The following is a 21,115-nucleotide window of genomic DNA, read 5'->3' as shown; positions in this document are numbered from 1 at the left end:
TAGTTATTAAATGGCAGGCTGGGGTTTGAATTTAGGTGACTGATTCTAAAATGTATAATCTGTATCATTGGTAAAACTATTTTTTTAAACTAATTTTTTTTGTGTGTGTGTGTGTCTATTTTAGATGAAGAAAACAGTTTACATGTGGTAGTGAATTGTGGAGAAGCATTACTGAAGAATAACACTTATTGGCCTCTTGTCAGTGATTTTATTAATATCCTTTCTCATCAAAGTGTGGCTAAGAGATTTTTGGAGGACCACGGTTTGTTAGTGACATGGATGAACTTTGTATCTTTCTTTCAAGGTATCAATTTCAGATTTTTTCTTAATTTTTTTTTCTTTAGTTTACAAAATGCCTAATGGTTAAACTGTCAAACACTAATTAAGAGGTCATAGCACATCATTCAGTTACATGTGAAATGTCTCATTTTAATTAATTGATATTTGTAAGTATTTTGATAAAGTGTTCATGAAAACATATCAGAGTTATGAAGAAGGTCAAACTATTACATAGGAAATAGGAGTGTAATTTTTAAAAGCATTTGAAAGCATTAATCTAGAAATTTCTAATCTATTCTCCAAGAAAGACTCAATACTTCTGTAAAAATGTCAACCGGCATCAATTAAAATAGTTTTGACTTTATTTAATATATTCAATTATATAAGAAAGAGACAGTTCACAAAATGTTTCTAAGAAAACGTAGTTTATAAAGAATTCCAAAAGGACCAGATTATTTTATTTTTAATAATTTATTAATTTCTATACATATTGTGTCATTATGCCATTTGTGTGCATTAAAATGTGTTTGGTACTTGGAAGTATTTTACTTGATTTTTAACATGGGTGTGTATTTCCATTTGGCAAGGTTTATATCTGTTTTAATTTTCGCAAGGTATGAACTTAAATAAGCGAGAACTAAATGAGCACGTGGAATTTGAATCTCAGACCTACTATGCTGCCTTTGCTGCTGAACTTGAGGCCTGTGCACAGCCAATGTGGGGACTCTTATCACATTGTAAAGTTAGGGTATGTTTTGTTAATTTCTGTGTTTACCTTTAAAATAATTATTTAAGAAAATTATTTGTGAAAACATTGATTTGTTTACTTGTGTGTAATAATATGCAGTGTTTAATTCTGAATTCACCTTTGTGAAAGTTGACCTGAGACAGTTAATTGTTATTCTTAGGCAGGTTAGAATTCATTTATATAAATGAGTTATAATATCATTCCAGCCTTCCCTTATTGTGAATAGTCTTTGGAGCTTTATAAGTCTCCACACTCATCTTTATTATTTCATTTTACCCATTATCAGTTAGTTGCCTAATGTTTCTTGTCTCTCAAGGGATGAGGATAGTCCTCAATAAAGTTTACACTTTTAAGATTCCAAGCACAAAATCAGTATACATTTCATACAACTTACAATTGTTTATAAAAAGAACCTACAGGTACATAGCAACAACATAAATTCTTATAATTGGTTAAGAAATGCTTGCTTATAATTGCATGCATTTATGTCTTTCTGTACAAATATATATTTTACCTTTGCATTTTAAAGTATTCGTTTGATGGGTCTCCAGAATCCTTGGACAGTTTGTTATCTCCTGACCCTACTAAACTAAGGACTTGACTAAGATTTTGCTATATGGATCCCATGAAGTCCAACCTGCTAGCCTGTACCAATAAGCGTGTTGCACAAGATTTTAGAGTGGTCTTGGCTCTGCCTCTTTTGACTTAGGTGACTTGGTCAACTCATTTTAAACTATTTGAACTTCTCAGTCTTTCTCCTTTTCTTTTAAAAAACTAAAGGAAACAAAATAGAAATGGGACAGCAAAGCCTGCTCTTCCTCACAGGGTTATTATGAGACTCTCTTACATATATTCTTTAAATGTATGTGTTACTTTAAGTGGGTTTCTGTTTTCTTTTTTTGTTTTTGAATTTTATTTATTTTTTCTTACAGCAGGTTCTTATTAGTTATCTATTTTATACATATCCTTGTATATATGTCAATCCCAATCTCCCAGTTCATCCCACCACCACCACCCCCTGCCACTTTCCCCCCTTGGTGTCCGAGGATTTCTGTTTTCTCTCATGACTCCAGCTTTCTCTAAATGCAGATGCCTCACAACTCTGTTACAGTCTGGCCAGATTGAAATTCACAACAGCTCTGGTTATTCATGTAGATCTCCTTATAGGTACATGAATTTTCTCAGGTTCCTAAACTATTTAAAAACATTTGTCTGTGCTGTGTTCTTTATGTCATTTTAGGTATGGTGTTTTAAATGATGCAGTTATCCAATATAGAAACCTCCCCTTGCTGTACCAGCTGTGTTCAAGCTATAATCAGATACCATGAATTTTCTCTCATACCAGAAATGTCTCTCTACCACTTCTTTCCACTGTCTTAATTTATTTCTTTTTATTTTTAAAATCTGGGTTGTTTCTTAATTGGTTTTCCTGCCTCTAGATTCTTCCTACTGTAATTTTTCCTAATACCAAAGTTACTGCTAAGCTCTGTGCTTATCTCTCCTTTGCTTAAAAATCATTCAAGTTCTTATGTCTACAGGATAATGTCCATATTTCCTATAGAGGCATTTAAGACATTCCACAATTTGCCCTCAACTTGTTTATCATAATTCACCTTCCTATACTGCCCTCTACCTCCATGCCTTCATTGGATTGATTACCATTCCTCAACATGCAATTCCTTTCTTGATTCCAGTGGTTTTGTTCAAGTTAGTCCCTTTTTTGACAAATGAGCTCATTCTTTCTGCTTAGTCCAGTGCTTCTCTTATATGAGAATCATCTGGGAAGCTTGCAAAATACATGTGCCTGAGTCTCACTGTCAGAGATTTTGGTTTGTTTGATGTGCAGTAGGACTTTGGCAGCGATTCTAACTGGAATGAAGAACAATTAGTTGAGCTCTTCAAAAATTGTACTCATAAGACTCAGCTGATATGTAATCTGCTCATTTAAATTCTTTCATATTTATGATTCCAGTCTCTGTTTTTATAGTACCTCGTTTAATCTCCATTGTAGCATTTATCAAAAAAACTGTCATCTAATATGAGAGTCGTTTGTCCATTCATTCAAAAAAGTATCTATTGAATGCTGTTCTATGCCAGATGCTATCTAGATGCTCGGGTTTTTGGTGTCAAACCAAATAGATGTGGTTTTTGCTCTCATGGAGCAGTCTAATAGGAGAGATAGACATTAAGTAAGTAAGCACACAGGTTTATTTTGTAAGTTTTGTAAGTGTTCTACAGGAAAATATCAGATTGCTGTGAGAGTAATGAGTGTGGAGGCTGGTTACGTTTAAGGATCAGGGGAAGGCCTTTCTGAAGAATGAAAAAGCCAGCTATATGAAGTATAAAAGTGGGGTTAGTGGTGGGAATAGGGGAGATAGTATGGAGTAACCTACCTCCAGTAGGAAAGTGATTAGTCATTTTAAGGAGTTTGTGGCTGGAGCCACAGAACAAGATGGAGTTGGAGAGATAGGCAGGGATTGTATTATTAATGCAGGTTTTTATAGAACATGTTAATGAGCCTTAGATTTAATTTTAAGGAGAAGCCAGTGAATATTTTAAAGTAGGGGTTTAATGGGATCAGATTTACATTTAAAAGATCATTCTGTTTTCTGGAAAGACTGGATTGAGGGGAGCGTGGGGAGCATCATGACTAGTAGCAAATAGACCAATTAAGATGCTGTGATAATAATCTAGGAAATCCAGGTTTGAAATTCAAGGTGCATTTTGGATATTGAAGATGTATTTTGAAGGTAGAACCAAAAGCCTTGGTGATGGATTGTATGTTATTGATGAGTGAAATAGATTTTTGGGTAACTATGTATGGAGATAATTTTACAGAGGTGAAAAGGATCAATAGAAAAGGTTTAGAGAGATCAGAGTTAGTTTTAGATATGTTAAGTTTGAGATGCCTCTGAAACATCCAAGTGGAAATAGTGAATAGTCAGTTGGATATATGAGTTTTGTGCTCAAAAGAGAAATCTGAACTAGGGTTATAAATTTTAGACCCTTGGGAATAAAAATGGCATTTATTGCCAGGGGATGGGGTCACGTCAAATAGGGGGAGAAGAGAAATGGACCTTGAAGAAAAAACGAACATTTAGACATCAGAGAGGGAGAGGAGAAAAACCAGAAGAATGCAACATCATATAAGCCAACAACAGAACAGATGGTGATGTAGGAGGGAGGATTGATACGATGTTGATATGAAAAGGTCAGTATTTTAGGAGGATTATTCTGACAACTGTGGTTAGGATGATTTTGGATTATAAGGCCAGGGCTATGTTTATGTGATAATGAGAAATCATTGTTTTCAGGCAGTAGATTATTTTTCAGTTTTGAAGGCCAGGATTCCAATGTGTTATGGTTTTCTTAATCTAAGAAGCGAAGACAACAGAGAGAAAACGAGCTCATGTTGTTCTGGTAATATCTGAGAGTAGTTTCTTAGCTAAAGGAGCATCTAGTTCCTAGATAAGACGTTCTCTTGATGAGAGCCTACACTATGCCAGACATTATTCTTCACGTTATATTGCTTACATTATGTTCGTATCTAATCTTCATAACATCTCTTATAAAGTAGATAGTATCATCCCTGTCTTTCAGAGGTTAAATAATTTGCCCACATTTACACAGCTGCAAGTGGAAGCTTGAGTTTGAAAACAAATCCATCTGATTTCAGAACCAGTGCTCTTTATCACTTTGCTATAATTGTCTCTTAAGCAAGACTGTCTGGAGCTTTTTAGCAGCAATGTTGTCAGGTTTTAGAAATGTAAACTAGAAGAAAGACTATTATTTTAAGTAAAACAAAGCTATTGCTTTATGTTTATGTCCTCTAATTATAAAATATAAAACTAAAGGATTAGCAATAGAAAAAAGGAACTTCACCTGATAGCTTACTTTCTTTGTCTGATTGCCCCGTATGCTGTTTGGTTCTTGAAAATGCTAAGGGATAGTTAAACAAGTTATACTAGATTAATAACAAATAGCTTGGATAAAGGGATGGCACATTTCTAGAATTTTACTAATTTTTGCTTTCTGAACAGAACAAATAAGCTGTAAAAATCTCCATCTAGTGGCAACTATACGTTACTGCAGGCTTGACAGAAGTTAAGTCTGGCCATGAATCTTTGGAGCACTTAAGTAGTACTTGTCAGATATAGTGCTAGACTGTGGCATAGAGCATTTTATGTACATTATTTCATTTGCTTCTTCATAGCAGTACTAGGAGGTAGGTAGTATTATGCCCATTTTTACGTATGGAGAGACTGAAACTCATAAAATTCAAGTAATTTCCTCAAGGTCATAAAACTAGTAAGTCATGCATACTGAATTTTTGGGGGTGGGTAGGATAGTGATGGGGAGGTGGGAGAGATGATCTGAACATGATTATTAAGTATGCTGTATTTAGGAATGGAATTAATTGGTCACCGTTTTGAAGACTCTTGATATACCTACTTTTCAAATTGTTCTCCAGAAGAGTTTATCAGTTTACACTTGTATAAAGAGGATATAGTGGTGTCCCTTTACTCAAACCTTTGATTAAATAGGAAAACATTTGGTTTTAAATATTTCTTTATACGTGAATTATCTGCAACTTTAGTTTGGTTATGACACATTATTTATGGTAACTTAAAGTGTCATTACATTTTTTTCAGTAAGAGATAGGGAACAGAATGTATAAAATAATATTTTGAGAAGGATAAATCTCATATAGGATAGATTAAAACAGGGTGAGACTGTTGGCAGGGAAACTAGTTAAGTGATATTTTGTCTGAATGATATCAGAAATAGGAGGAAATGTAAGTGAACCTACATGACAGTATTGAGGAAGAATTAACAGGATATGGAGACTGAGCTGGGTGAAGGAGAAGTAAATCTCTGAAAGAAAGGGATGATAATATCTACTTTATAAGAGATGCTATATTAATTAATTAACTAATTAATTTTGGGCCACATCCCTTGGCTTGCAGGATCTTAGTTTCCCCACTAGGGATCAAATCCACACCCTTGGCAGTGAAAGCACAGAGTCTTAACTGCTGGACCACCAGGGAAGTCCCTAGAGATGCTATTTTTAGATATGGATGTGAGGCTTGTAGTTTTTTGTTTTTTTTTGCGGTACGCGGGCCTCTCACTGCCGTGGCCTCTCCCGTTGTGGAGCACAGGCTCCAGATGCGCAGGCTCAGCGGCCATGTGGAACCCAATTTACATCACATAAATTTATTTCACCTTTGACTCATTTCAGGTTAGTTCATTTTCATAACTGTCTCTAGTTGTTACTATTAGTTTGTGAGAGGATGATTCCTTGAAATGACAAATGTGGTTATTTTGAAAATATGTATATTTTACCATTATATATACAATGCACATAACTTTTTATGTCGAAGTTGAACATATACGTGTTTATATACTGTAAATTTATATAAGTTATTATTTTAGGAAACTCAAGAATATACCCGAAATGTTGTGAGATACTGCCTTGAAGCTCTTCAAGACTGGTTTGATGCTATTAACTTCGTAGATGAGGTATGTATGTTTTTGATATATGTAAAAGCATTTAAGAAAAGTGTTAGATCTCATTTAACATTGAAAATAATGACTATCTTTTCATGGGATAAGGGAAAGGTGTTGGAATAAACATAAAATCACTAGGCTTTAAAAAAGGAGAAGTAAGAGACCAGTTGTTTGACACTTAGGAGATTCTACAGTGCATTAACTGTATTTGCTTATTTCCTAGAGAAGGGCATAATTTTTTTAATGTTATTAAATGTATATTTCTCAGGACTTCATTCAGAGAGATAAAAGTGACAGTGCAAATGTGAACAGAATAGGGGAGATTGATGGAAAGGGTATCACAACTTTATTAATTGGTCAGTGTTCTCCTCTGGGCATGAATAAAGATGATTTTTTTTTTAACATCTTTATTGGAGTATAATTGCTTTACAATGGTGTGTTAGTTTCTGCTGTATAACAAAGTAAATTGGCTATACATATACATATATCCCTATATCCCCTCCCTCTTGTGTCTCCCTCCCACCCTCCCTATCCCACCCCTCTAGGTGGTCACAAAGCACGGAGTTGATCTCCCTGTGCTATACGGCTGCTTCCCACTAGCTATCTGTTTTACATTTGGTAGTGTATATATGTCCATGCCACTCTCTCACTTCGTCCCAGCTTACCCTTCCCCCTCCCTGTGTCCTCAAGTCCATTCTCTATGTCTGTGTCTTTATTCCTGTCCTACCCCTAGGTTCTTCAGAACCATTTTTTTTTTTTAGACTCCATTCATATGTGTTAGCATATGGTATTTGTTTTCCTCTTTCTGACTTACTTCACTCTATATGACAGACTCTAGGTCCATCCACAGTAACTCAGTTTCGTTTCCTTTTATGGCTGAGTAAGGATGATTGTTGCTGATAATGAACTGAGAAGAATTAAATAAGGGCCTGCTGTTAATTAGTCAGCCAAGTTTCCTATCAGAAGCCCTTTTTATTCCTCTTATGAAGTGGGGTAAAAATTTGCCAGATGTGGAAGGAGGAGCACTCCTTATCTGATTTCTGAACTCTGGGCAGATGCAACTCCTGGTGTCTTAGGCCGTGGCGTGGAGGGGAGGGGCTTTTATTTATTTCTTTTCCTTAAAAATTTTTTCTTTTACACAATCATAAACTTATTGAAAAGTTGGAAGTGGAGTACAAAGAACTTTCTCTTGAACTATTTGAGAGTTAAGATGTTAACTTGATGCCCATAACTCCCAAATACTTTAGTATCCATTTCCTATAAGCCAGGACATTCTCTCTCTCATACAAACAGAGACAACCATAAAAATTAGGGAATTAACTTTATTGTACTATTACTATGCAAATCTTAAAACTCATTCATGTTTTACAAATTGTCCATTGATTGCCCTTTATAGCAAAAGGATCCTATTTAGAGTCACATGTTGCATTTAGTTATCATGGCTCTAGTCTCCTGGAATGATTTCTCATTCTTTGCCTTTCAGGGCAATAACGTTGTGAAGAATACAGCTCAGTTATTTTTGTAGAACACCCCTCAATTTGGGTTTTCTTATGAGTAGGTTCAGATTATGCATCTTTTGCAGGAATATTACAGAAGTGATGTTGCAGTCTTTTCATTGCACCCTCTTTAGTGGTTTATGATCTTTGTGTCCTATTACTGGTGATCTCTTTGTTCATTTGATTAGGGTGGTACCAGCCAGACTTCTTCACCATAAAGTTACCCTTTTTCTCATCGTAATTAATAAAGTATTTTGTGAGGACTTGCTTTAAAGCTATTTAAATACATCTGTTTTCTCATCTAATTTTTAGTTCATTCACTAATTTTCTGCTGTGGAGATTCATAGTTTCTTTTATTCACTGGGTTATAATCCAACACTACTATTATTTGATGCTCAAATTGTTTCAGATGTGGCCAGTGAGAGCCCCTTCAAGCAGGTTTCTGTGTCCTTTTGACTTGTCCCGTTATTCTTTGAGCGCTTCTCTTCTTAGTGGCTCAACAAGATATTTCAGGCTCACCTTATATTTTCCCTATTCTACCCCTGGAATCAGTCATTTTTTAAAGGATCTTTTGTTACTTTTAGTAGAGAACAGTATTGAGAAAGCGGGATCTGGATGCTTGGTGGGCTCACTGCTATCGAGGTATTAACTGCTCCCAGGCCTTCTCAGTGAACAGAGGTTCAGAATATATGTATGCATTTATGTATATAGATGTACATATCTGCATCTATATTTATTTCTCTATTATATATATTGAAAGCTGTGAGTTCAAACTGCTACTTTATATTCCAGTATAGCACAGGACTTATTCTAGTTTTCTCTAACAGTGAGAAACCTGGCTTCCATTATCCTTAATATATTTATTTCTTTGACCAATCCTCTTATATAGAACCAATTTCTCATATCAATTACCTCCCTTTCCCCTGCATGGATGCCCTCTTCTCCCTGCATTCTGTCCCCCACCCTGCCCTACATATGGACACCCTCCTCGTCCCACTTGGGCTCCAACTCCCCACCTTGGACTACCCTTCTGTGAAGAATCCTTGCCCTGTGTGTGCTTTGAATTCCCACACCAGGCATGTCTTCATTCTGGCTGCCCTCCTCATCCTGCTTTGGCTCTGATGCCCCATACTGGGTCTTTTCCACCCGTGGGTAATCTCCTCACCTTGCTTGAATTTTGATTCCTTATTCCAGGCTGGCGCCCTGTGTCATTGCCCTCTTTACCTCTATCAGGTTCTGGCTTCTCATCCCTGGTCAGTCCCCACTCTCCTCACCCTGATTGGCTCTGACATAGTATACTGGGCTGCCCTGCTGTGTGGATGCCCTGACTCCTTATGCCGGGCCACAGCCCACTTCTGTGTAGATGCTCTTCACCCTGGAAAACCACTGACATTTCCCCCCACCCCGCCCCAACACACACAGTTGTCCTCCTCACCCTGGGCTCTGATATCCCTTTTCAGGCTCCTCACCTATAGATGCCTATTTTGGTTTATTTTGCCTCTTAACACCTCCCCCCCAGTGGCTTTAGGACTGAATTATTTATGAAGGGAAGAGCCTCCTACTGTCTTTAACTCTCATCCTTCCTGCCTCAAACTAATTTATCTTCCATCCCTGATGACTCCTCCTCCAATATTTGTGCCTGTCTTTAGCCTTCAACCTGGCCATTGTGTCCATTTGGATTCTGATTCTGCCTCCACCAAATCACCGATTCTTATCTTGTCTAAATGTTGGTACTTAAGCTTAAGCTTTATTTATATAAATGGTAATGAGTCAGTATTTAAAGAAAACATTCTCCATTCTCCACAGAGCTCCATCCTGCTTTTAACCTGCTTCACTATTTCTTCACCCTGTCAAGGATTAGTCCGTCAGCTGGGGCTTCAGCTGGAGCTTCTCTCAGTCCAATTCTCATTAGTATTTGAAACTTTAGGAGTTATTGTTGAAATGGTGGCATCACTAAGACAACAGGAAGATTGAACTAGGGGAAAATTATCATTACACACAGAGGGTTAGGTAATATTTGACATGAAATTAATCCACGGTTGAACTTGGGGTGGATTTACGGATAGTTAGTATCAAGTAAGGTATACAGATCAGCTTAATTCAAGGAAATAGTGTGTGTGTGTATATATATACACACACATATATTTTTTAATTAATTGTGTTGGGTCTTCATTGCTGCGCGCAGGCTTTCTCTGGTTGTGGTGAGCGGGGGCTACTCTTCATTGTGTTGCATGGGCTTCTCATTGCGGTGGCTTCTCTCATTGCAGAGCACGGGCTCTAGGTGCATGGGCTTCTGTAGTTCTGGTGTGTGGGCTCAGTAGTTGTGGCTCGTGGGCTCTAGAACGCAGGCTCAGTAGTTGTGGCGCACGGGCTTAGTTGCTTCACGGCATGTGGGATCTTGCCGGACCAGGGCTTGAACCCGTGTCCTCTGCATTGGCAGGCAGATTCTTTTTTTTTTTTTTTTTTACATCTTTATTGGAGTATAATTGCTTCACAATGGTGTGTTAGTTTCTGCTTTATAACAAAGTGAATCAGTTATACATATACACATGTTCCCATATCTCTTCCCTCTTGTGTCTCCCTCCCTCCCACCCTCCCTATCCCACCCCTCTAGGTAGTCACAAAGCACCAAGCTGATCTCCCTGTGCTATGCGGCTGCTTCCCACTAGCTATCTATTTTATGTTTGGTAGTGTATATATGTCCATGCCACTCTCTCGCTTTGTCACAGCTTACCCTTCCCCCTCCCCATATCCTCAAGTCCGTGCTCTAGTAGGTCTGTGTCTTTATTCCTGTCTTACCCCTAGGTTCTTCATGACATTTTTTTTTCTTAAATTCCATATATATGTGTTAGCATACGGTATTTGTCTTTCTCTTTCTGACTTACTTTACTCTGTATGACAGACGCTAGGTCCATCCACCTCATTACAAATAGTTCAATTTCATTTCTTTTTATGGCTGAGTAATATTCCATTGTATATATGTGCTACATCTTCTTTATCCATTCATCCAATGATGGACACTTAGGTTGTTTCCATCTGCTGGCTATTGTAAATAGAGCTGCAATGAACATTTTGGTACATGACTCTTTCTGAATTATGGTTTTCTTAGGGTATATGCCCAGTAGTGGGATTGCTGGGTCATATGGTAGTTCTATTTGTAGGTTTTTAAGGAACCTGCATACTCTTCTCCATAGTGGCTGTACCAATTCACATTCCCACCAGCAGTGCGAGAGTGTTCCCTTTTTTCCACACCCTCTCCAGCATTTATTGTTTTTAGATTTTTTGATGATGGCCATTCTGACTGGTGTGAGATGATATCTCATTGTAATTTTTTTTTTTTCTTTTTTGCGGTACGTGGGCCTCTCACTGTTGCGGCGTCTCCTGTTGCGGAGCACAGGCTCCGGACGTGCAGGCCCAGTGACCACAGCTCACGGCACAAACCCGCGTCCCCTGCATCGGCAGGCGGACTCTTAACCACTGTGCCACCAGGGAAGCCCTCATTGTAGTTTTGATTTGCATTTCTCTAATGATTAATGATGTTGAGCATTCTTTCATGTGTTTGTTGAAATGTCTGTTTAGGTCTTCTGCCCATTTTTGGATTGGGTTGTTTGTTTTTTTGTTATTGAGCTGCATGAGCTGGTTGTAAATTTTGGAGATGAATCCTTTGTCAGTTGCTTCATTTGCAAATATTTTCTCCCATTCTGAGGGTTGTCTTTTGGTCTTGTTTATGGTTTCCTTTGCTGTGCAAAAGCTTTGAAGTTTCATTAGGTCCCATTTGTTTATTTTTGTTTTTATTTCCATTTCTCTAGGAGGTGGGTCAAAAAGGATCATGCTGTGATTTATGTCATAGAGTGTTCTTCCTATGTTTTCCTCTAAGAGTTTGATAGTTTCTAGCTTTACATTTAAGTCTTTAATCCATTTTGAGCTTATTTTTGTGTATGGTGTTAGGGAGTGATCTAATCTCACACTTTTACATGTACCTGTCCAGTTTTCCCAGCACCACTTATTGAAGAGGCTGTCCTTTCTCCACTGTACATTCCTGCCTCTTTTATCAAAGATAAGGTGACCATATGTGTGTGGGTTTATCTCTGGGCTTTCTATCCTGTTCAGTTGATCTATATTTCTGTTTTTGTGCCAGTACCATACTGTCTTGATTACTGTAGCTTTGTAGTATAGTCTGAAGTCAGGGAGCCTGGCAGGTGGATTCTTAACCACTGTGCCACCAGGGAAGCCCCAGTATATTTGTTTTTTACACAGAAATATTTTAGGAAGATATTGAATGTTGTAAACAAAATTTTAAAAAATATTTATTTATTTATTTGGCTGCACTGGGTCTTAGTTGCATCATGTGGGATCTTCGTCGTGACATGTGGGATCTTTAGTTGTGTCATGTGGGATCTAGTTCCCTGACCAGGAATCAAACCTGGGCCCCCTGCATTGTGAGTGTGGAGTCTTAACCACTGGACCACCAGGGAAGTCCCGAATGTTGCAAAAATTTATATAGATTTTTAATAGAAAAGACAATAAGTATAGAATTTAAGGAATCAACCAATATATCTTTCACGATGTTTAAAAGTTTCTTCTTTCTTAAAGTGCTTTGATATATTTGTTTCTCAAAACAACCCTGTGAAGTAGGGAAGATGTTATTGTCACTCCCTTTTTTTCAGATGTAAAATGGAGATGCAGAGATATTAAATGACTTGCCTCTAGTTATATAGCAAACTCCTGGTATTTCTGGGTCTAGATCCCATGTCTCTCAACTTCTTGTCTGGTCGTATTTCAACTGTACTGGCTTTGGCAGTGGAAGGAGCTTTAGAGTCAGGCATACCTGAGTGGACACTATGTGATCTTGGTCTTGGACAGTTTTTGGTTTTTTTTTTAAAGCATTGCCGAGTCCATCTTCTCATCTATTTATTTAAGATAATAATATTAGCCAATGAGAATTGACTAAGAGGCACTTATTTCATGTGTGATAAATATTTGTTCTTCTTTCAGCCTTGAGAGTGGAGGTCAGAAGTTATTGCAGTAATCCAGCACAGAATAAGCAAATAATATTTTTTTGAACTGGATTAAGCCAAATCAATCAGTCACTTAGAGACACAGGATGGAATAAATTTTCCCAAAGTACAGGCCATTTAAGAATCCTCAAATACTGAATATCATTTATGAGTATGTAGCAACATATATGAGTATATAGCAGAGTGGTTTGTTTAGAGTCGTCTCTTGTAAGATGGAAGTAGAACATGTGTTCATTCAGCAAATATTTATCGAATGTTCACTGTGTTCTAAACACTGGGGATACAGTGATGAAATGGTGCTTAATTTAAGGAAATGGAAGACAAATAAATGGCTAATTTGATCAGAGGGCTTCTGTAAAGTTGTGACCAGGGTGCTATGGAGGAGAATAGAGTGGAGCATCTGATTTACCCTGAGGGACTCAGGAAAAGCTTCCTAGCAGAAATGTCACTTCAGCAAAGTCTTAAAGGTATGTTAATCCAGTGGGAGCAAGGATGTATATAGTATTTGAGGCAGAGGGAAAGGCATATACAAAGGCAGTACCTATGGTACATGAGTTTATATGACAGGAGATGGGCTGGAGAGGTAAGTCCTGTCTCTCAAGAGTCAGAAGGTTAAAGGAAGTTAAAACTATAGGGAGCCATTAAAAGATGATGAATGGAGAAGTACAAGGTTAAATTAATATTTTCGTAAGACCACCTCCTGGCAATATATCAAGGTTTAAATAGATGTACTAATTAAGGTTCTTTTGAATACAAGGAAAAAAACATTTTTGAGGCAGCCTAATTTAAAGGAGGAATGATTTATTATGAGTACAGAGAGATCTTTCAGGGATCTTATGGCACCTGGACTTCAGGAACTGAGTGGAAAGCTGAACAGGAACTCCTGTCTCTTGCTTTTGCTTTGGCCTTTCTGCCTCATTTTTTCTTCCCTTTCTGTAGATTGGTTTTCTGTGCTTTTTTGCCTATGTGGTTAAATATTACCTTCCTACAGTTGCCTAATATTGCAGTTTCAGCCATACTGCAAGACTCTCTGCAGATGTCTTTAAATCTAGTTCAGTTTTCAAGTGAAGAGAGAACCTCATTGCCCACGATGGGTTAGGTATCTCCTGCCCTGATCCAGTCAGATGTGGCTACTGTACCTTGATTGTCAGGCTCCAGTCCCTGTGTGTGTGCATTTGGAAGGTGGTATAGGAAGGGACATTCTGAGAAATGGGGAAGGTAGTGAACTAGGCAGATACCACAGAAAGTTTCTTACAGAGGGTAAGAATAGAAGCAAAGGCTAGCACTGAAATCTAGGCACTAAAGGTTGAGGGCCTGAGCTAAGGTTAGTTAGGGGCAGTGTGGAAAGAGAGGAGGAAGTAAAGTTAAGAGGTATTTAGAAAATCAGACACACTTTGGTGCCTTATGAAAGGTAGGAGGTTTGAGAGAAGGAAGGAGTCTACATTTCAGATTTGTATTACTGGGAATTTGGAGAAGAAACATTGAGGAGGATTGAGTTTTAGGGCAGAGATGCTGAGTTTGGTTTGGACACAGTGTATTTGTGGTCCCCATGGGACTTAAACGCTTGAATGTAGGGTTTGGAGTTCAGGAGTGAGATTTCTGCTGAGATTTGGGAGTCATCTTGGTTTGGCAATTGAAGCTATGAACTGGATAAAGTCACCTAGAATGAGAAGAGTAGAAAGCTGAGAATGGAATCTGAGGACCACCTCAGTATATATGGAAGGAGTGGAAGAAGAGTTTTTCAAGTGACTAATTTGTGACGTTGGACAAGAGGGGATTATGGAATATAACACTGTAGAAGAATGTGTGTTTAGCATATGCTCAAGCCTTAAAAGACAAGACAGAGTCTATGGCTTAGTAATTAATAGAAATGTGTGTTGGGTACCATGTTCTCTTACTTGATCCTCACAGCCATCCAGCTGCTTATTATCTCCACTTTACAGGTCAGGCAACTTAGACACAGAGAAGTTAAGTAACTTGCTCACAGTTTTACAGCTGTAGGTGGCAGAATCAGGATTTGAACTCCTACAAATCCAGCTTTTAAGAGTCTGCTCTTAACCACTGTTCTTGATGCCTGCCTTCAAAAGAAATGGAAGGAGATTCTGATTTAGCTAGTTAGTATAGTTTATGTTACTAAAATGATTATAGTAATGGAGGGCAAACTTATTTTATTTTTGATTGTGGTAAAACGCACATAAAATAAAATTTACTATCTTATTAACCTTTTTTAAAGTATACAGTTCAGTAGTATATTCACATTGTTGTGCACCCAACCTCCAGAACTTTTTGTTTTGCAAAACTGAAACTCTATACCCAATAAACTCTCCATTTTCCCTTCCCCCCAGCCTCTGACATCATTATACTTCGTGTCTCTATAAGGTACTGTAAGTACCTCATATAAGTGGAATCATCCAGTATATCTATTTTAGTGACTGGCGTATTTCACTTAGCATAATGTCTTGAAGGTTCATCCCTATTGCAGCATGTGTCAGAAATTCCTTCCTTTTTATGGAAGCCAAACGTTTATTTATTAGAACAACTTCCTTTAGACATTTATTCACATGTTGAGGAAGATCTTTTTCTCATATCGGTTTTGGAAAAAACTGTTTCAGGGATGGGGACATATTGCACATCTTTATAACTCTATACTGGTATTTGAGTGTTTGGGGTAAAACTTTTTAACAGGAGAAAACTTTACTAAAAACTTATAGAAGCATTAAAAACAAATAATACAAAAAAAAAAAACAAAAAACAAATAATACCTTTTAATTTTTCTTGTCTGTTTGAGAAGGACAACTGTGTTGTACTTTTTCCCTGTAGTGATAGCGTGACCCATGGGAGTCACAGATTTAAAATACAGTTTTTATAATATTCACAAGGATACCAAAGGTCTTTGATATACACTGTACTAAGCTTTCCTACAGAAACTGTGTGTTCACCACTGATATGGGGAGCATCTCACCCAACTAGGTAAGCCTTTTAACTGCACCTCAGTTTAGGGCTGTAGTCAGAGCCTCTTACCGTTCTGAATATAACAGCGGAGTTCAGGCTAGCTTTTCAGTTCACTGCTTGTTAACTTTAGGAAGTTACTTAAGTTTTTTAAACTTGAATTTCCCTATTTATAAAATGGAATATTCAGTTTCTACCCCGTTGGGTTCTCCTAGGATTAAATTAAGTCTGAATAAAGTGCTTATTAGCACAGTGACGGGCACATAGTAAGTGCTCGGTGAATGTTAGCTGTAATTATTGTTCTTGTTACTATCGTCATGTTTGGTATGCATGCATTTGAAGATTCCCAAGTGGCCTACTGTAAAGGGAAATCTATTCCGTCCCTTGCTCTGGGCTAGATGCTTCAGAGGATTCAACGTTGAGGAGTATACAGTTTCTGCCTTTAAGTAACTTACATTTAAAATGGAATAATTTTATCTACAGTGGGTTTTTAAGGCTATAACTTCTAAAATTGTGCTTTTTTTTTTTTTTTTTTTTTTTGCGGTACGCGGGCCTCTCACTGTTGCGGCCTCTCCCGTTGCGGAGCACAGGCTCTGGACGCGCAGGCTCAGCGACCATGGGTCACAGGCCTAGCCGCTCCGCGGCATGTGAGATCTTCCCAGACCGGGGCACGAACCTGTGTCCCCTGCATCGGCAGGTGGACTCTCGACCACTGCGCCACCAGGGAAGCCCTTAAAATTGTACTTTTTTATTAGAAAGTATAGGGGAATAAATCAAGGTGAAAGTGTGGTTTTAGCATTTTAAAACCTTCTTTGAATGCGGTAAAGGATTCTTTGATTTGTGGATTTTGTTTGTTTATTTCCAGCCAGCACCTAACCAAGTCACTTTTCATCTGCCACTACATCGTTATTATGCTATGTTTTTGAGTAAGGTAAGAGTGTCATTAAACAACTTTGTTTGTTTTTTGAATATTGGGAATTATGTATTGAATTAGTAACATTTTTTATCATAATTTTTAGGCTGTGAAATGTCAAGAACTAGATTTGGATTCTGTTTTACCAGATCAGGAAATGTTAATGAAACTAATGATTCATCCACTCCAAATTCAGGTATGTTTTCAGGCTTGTAAAAGGTTTTGAATTCCTTGGTTAAGTGATTCTTCCTTTATTTTATTTGTATGCCTTTATCATTGTTATTATAGCCAAAATGTTTGAAATTTTAAAAAAAATTTAGTTTTTTGTATTTTTGCCAGATTATATATATATATATATTTTTTAAATGAGATTTACATTTAGTTATAATTTCCCCAGGAATTCTTTTCACTATATTTATTTATGGGGGGGTTTAACATACTACAGCACTGTTTTGGGAGTCAGGAGACCCAGCAAATTCTAGCCTTGGTGCCACCACTATTTTATTATCTATGTTGTTTGGAGTGATTTACCTACTTGATTCTTAGTTTCCCCATCTATAAAGTGAGAGGAGAGAAAAGAGAGAAGATTTAGCCTACATATGCACTGTGGTTTCTTTCATTTCTAACACTGATTTTGTGGACCACCTTTTATATACATTAGAGGGATTTGCACTTCAGTTTATTTTTCCTGGAAATTTTAGATTTGTTAACCATTATTGAACTTTACCTCTGGGAGTTAGGAACAAATAAGAGATGAAGTTATGACTGTGCTTAGTTTTAGTTGATACAGGACATAAATACATGAAGAATTAAATATTAATATAGTAAGAAAATTTATTCTAATCTGATCTGCTCTTGCCAAACTTTAGAAAATGACTAGATTGAAGGTTGAGTTAGGGTGAATTAAAGACATAGATTATATTCATTGATGTTGAACAGTGAACAGTTAGCTTGTTTGATGCTTATTCCTGTGTTTCTTTAAGCATTATGTATTTTTTTTTTTGAAGAGGAAAGAGTTAAATGTAATCGTCAGTGATTCCTCATTAAAGATTTCAGTGAATATTGTTATAAATGTATCCAGGAGTCATCATGGAAAACTAACTCATGTATAAACTCCAGAAGAAGGGACTGTATAAAATATAATGATCATCATAAAATTTAAAATTATATATTTGAATTGAATATCTTAAACATTGGACAGAATGTCAGGCTTATGCTGTGATTAAGTTATAAAATATTTTGAAATGATTGTTTATTGTAACATGATTTTATAAAGGTTGACTTTAGATGACTTCTTTGTCCAATTTACTTAATTTTTGTTTTACTAGGCAAGTCTTGCTGAAATCCATAGCAATATGTGGGTAAGAAATGGTCTGCAAATCAAAGGACAAGCCATGACCTATGTCCAGTCTCATTTCTGTAATTCCATGATTGATCCTGACATTTACCTATTACAGGTAAGCCAACTTGATGGTGCAGATGTTGTACTTTAGAAGTATCTCATTTGTACCTGTGGGATTTTAATTTATAGAGGTGACTAAATGATGACATGGAGAGGTCAGTGCTATTGAAAGAAGAATTTTATTACTTATAATTTCCAAAGGAAGGGGGCATGCCACACTACGCAGGACCAGAGGGGAAGTGTTAGATTTTGGTCAGGAGGCAGAAGGAGGAGTGAGGGGAAATCCTAGACCAGAAGCTTTATTGGGGTTTCCATAGGAACGACAAGGCAGGGCAGGGGAAGTAGTTTAGGATTGGCTAGTTTGAATAATTTTTGTGGGCTCTGGGGCATAAAGGCTATCTGGTACCTGCCTTGGGCAGGGGGCCAGTGGGAATATTGGCTTGGTATGTGAGTTAAATAAAGGGCATGAGGGACTTGCATATGAGAGACTTGCTCCCAGGTAAGCTGTTTACTATCTTTTGGAATTAGCTAGCCTTTAGAAGGGTAGTTTCTCTCCTGGTCTGTAGGGCCCCCCTAGATGCCAGGACATCAGAAGATACAGAAAATAAAAAACATGATTAACACAAGAAGTAAAACTGGGGAAATCCCTGGCAGTCCAGTGGTTAAGACTTGGTGTTTTCCCTGCTGTGGCCCTGGTTCAATCCCTGGTTGGGGGACTAAGATCCTGCAAGCCGCGTGGCGTGGCTGGAAAAAGAAAAAAAGAAGTAAAACTGAATATTGAGAAATAAAGATTGTGGGTTTTATTTTTTGTCTTTTAAAGGTTTGTGCATCTAGACTTGATCCAGATTATTTTATTTCATCTGTCTTTGAAAGGTAAGCATAATTTTATTAAGACAGGTATTAGGAAGTATTTGGAATTTAAACTAATTTTGTTTTAACTTTAAAAAATCTGTCTCAAATATTTTTTTAATAGATTTAAGGTAGTGGATTTGTTGACAATGGCTTCACAACATCAAAACACAGTACTTGATGCAGAGCATGAGAGATCCATGTTAGAAGGCGCTCTTACATTTCTTGTGATTCTTTTGAGTCTTCGTTTGCATTTAGGTAAAAAGCACTAATACAAATACTTGCGTATTAACTATTAACCTCCGTTTCCTCCCCTCTCCTTGTGGTAGTAACTGGCTTATGGAAAAAAAGGAAAGGATGTATTACCGTTGACACTCCTTTTAGAATATCCTTTAAAAAACCCCTTAAGGGAACTGCAAATATCAGGGTAGTTAAACTGCAGGTTATATTGGGGCATTGTATTCTTTGCTCTTTAAATTTGGAAGCATCTCATTTTTGGTATTTACGCTTAATAAATTGTGTGGTAAGTTGTTTCTTTATAATATATAGATATTCAGATTTATTAATTCTATTTTTAATTTTAGGAATGTCTGATGATGAGATTCTCAGAGCAGAGATGGTAGCCCAGCTGTGTATGAATGACAGAACACATAGTTCATTGCTGGACCTCATATCCTTTTAAAAGTTTAATTTTCTGTTAGTTGCAGGATCTAAGTTGTAAGTAATATTCATGGATTAGAGATATATCACTTTTTGATTAAAATGGTTTTTTTTGAAGTTGAAAAATAATATGGAGAAAAACTCCAACTGTTTGTTCAATTCTGTGTTCAAGACCACTGGTAGATTTTTTTGCCTCTGTCGTCTCTCAGGGTACTCTTTTTTTTTTTTTTTTTTTTTCCGGTACACGGGCCTCTCACTGTTGTGGCCTCTCCCGTTGTGGAGCACAGGCTCCGGACGCGCAGGCTCAACGGCCATGGCCCTCGGGCCCAGCCACTCCATGGCATGTGGGATCTTCCTGGACTGGGGCACGAACCTGTGTCCCCTGCATCGGCAGGCGGACTCTCAACCACTGCGCCACCAGGGAAGCCCTCAGGGTACTCTTATTAGACCTTGGTTAGGCATCAGGACTGGTGGCTCTGGGCACCCCAGGATCTGACCTTTAAGGACAGCAATAGTGAAAGGGAGCTGGACACTTGGTGAAAGGCAGCTAGGTCTACTTTATTTCTATAGCCAGGCTGGAATTCATGGTTAAAATTTAGAGGTATATCTTATCATTATTATTACCAGAGCTTTAAACATTCTGAGGATTTTTTTTCTTAGAATTCAGTTTTAAACCAAGAGGTTTTTAAAGGCAAAGACTGTTGTCTACAAACTTTAAAAACTTATGGTTCTCTGTATAAGACTGAGCATACAATGGACACTTTATTATTTTTTGATTTATTGTTTATAAAATTTTAGACAAAGATCATCATGTTATTTTGTGATAAAATTTATTTGTGAATTTTTGACTAAATTTAATTTGTACATTATGATTATGTTTGAAATAATTGGCTAAATTTTGTGAAATAGCTCCTATTAGAAATGCCTATTTGATAACCTTGAAGATTTTCTTAAGCAGCCAACAATTTGATACTGTTTGATGATTTCATTCAGCCATTATATACTGTGTATTAGTGCTGCAAAAGAGCAAAAGCATTCTCTGTAACTTTGAATTTTTAGAAGAATTATGTAGCTTTAATGTGAAACCAAGAGAAAAGAATCTTTGTGGTTTTCTTCTTTTTAAAAAATTTGCTTAGTATCTTTTTCCTTCTTATTTTGAGGATGACATTTTGTGTTTTTGGAAAAATAATCTTTGCTCATAAAAATCTGGGCTGATTTTTAGTATACTGTGTTTGATTTTCTAAGGGAAATTACAACTTTATTTGCAAAAGGATGAAAATGGAGATTAATTTT

At 37.1% G+C, this 21,115-nt stretch overlaps 1 protein-coding gene and 1 non-coding gene across 4 annotated transcripts in view; one reads left to right on the top strand and one right to left on the bottom strand.

Annotated features, from left to right (window-relative positions):
* The window catches only part of UBR3 (ubiquitin protein ligase E3 component n-recognin 3), a 232,659-nt gene that overhangs the window by 73,744 nt on the left and 137,800 nt on the right, over positions 1 to 21,115 (top strand). For all 3 annotated transcript variants that reach the window (XM_032637364.1, XM_032637365.1, XM_032637363.1), the window contains exons 9-17: positions 125 to 304; positions 894 to 1,027; positions 6,461 to 6,547; positions 16,864 to 16,929; positions 17,018 to 17,107; positions 18,240 to 18,368; positions 19,134 to 19,186; positions 19,287 to 19,420; positions 19,747 to 19,832. In XM_032637364.1, the coding sequence (XP_032493255.1) occupies positions 125 to 304; positions 894 to 1,027; positions 6,461 to 6,547; positions 16,864 to 16,929; positions 17,018 to 17,107; positions 18,240 to 18,368; positions 19,134 to 19,186; positions 19,287 to 19,420; positions 19,747 to 19,832 (959 nt within the window). The remainder of the gene's footprint in view (positions 1 to 124; positions 305 to 893; positions 1,028 to 6,460; positions 6,548 to 16,863; positions 16,930 to 17,017; positions 17,108 to 18,239; positions 18,369 to 19,133; positions 19,187 to 19,286; positions 19,421 to 19,746; positions 19,833 to 21,115) is intronic.
* Positions 12,434 to 12,506, bottom strand: TRNAV-CAC. The gene has a single exon. It is a non-coding gene; the product is annotated as a tRNA-Val (tRNA).

Source organism: Phocoena sinus, chromosome 7 (assembly GCF_008692025.1).
Source record: "Phocoena sinus isolate mPhoSin1 chromosome 7, mPhoSin1.pri, whole genome shotgun sequence".
Taxonomy (NCBI): Eukaryota; Metazoa; Chordata; class Mammalia; order Artiodactyla; family Phocoenidae; genus Phocoena; species Phocoena sinus.
Note: the sequence above shows the minus strand (reverse complement) of the source record. Positions and strands in the feature narration are given on the sequence as shown.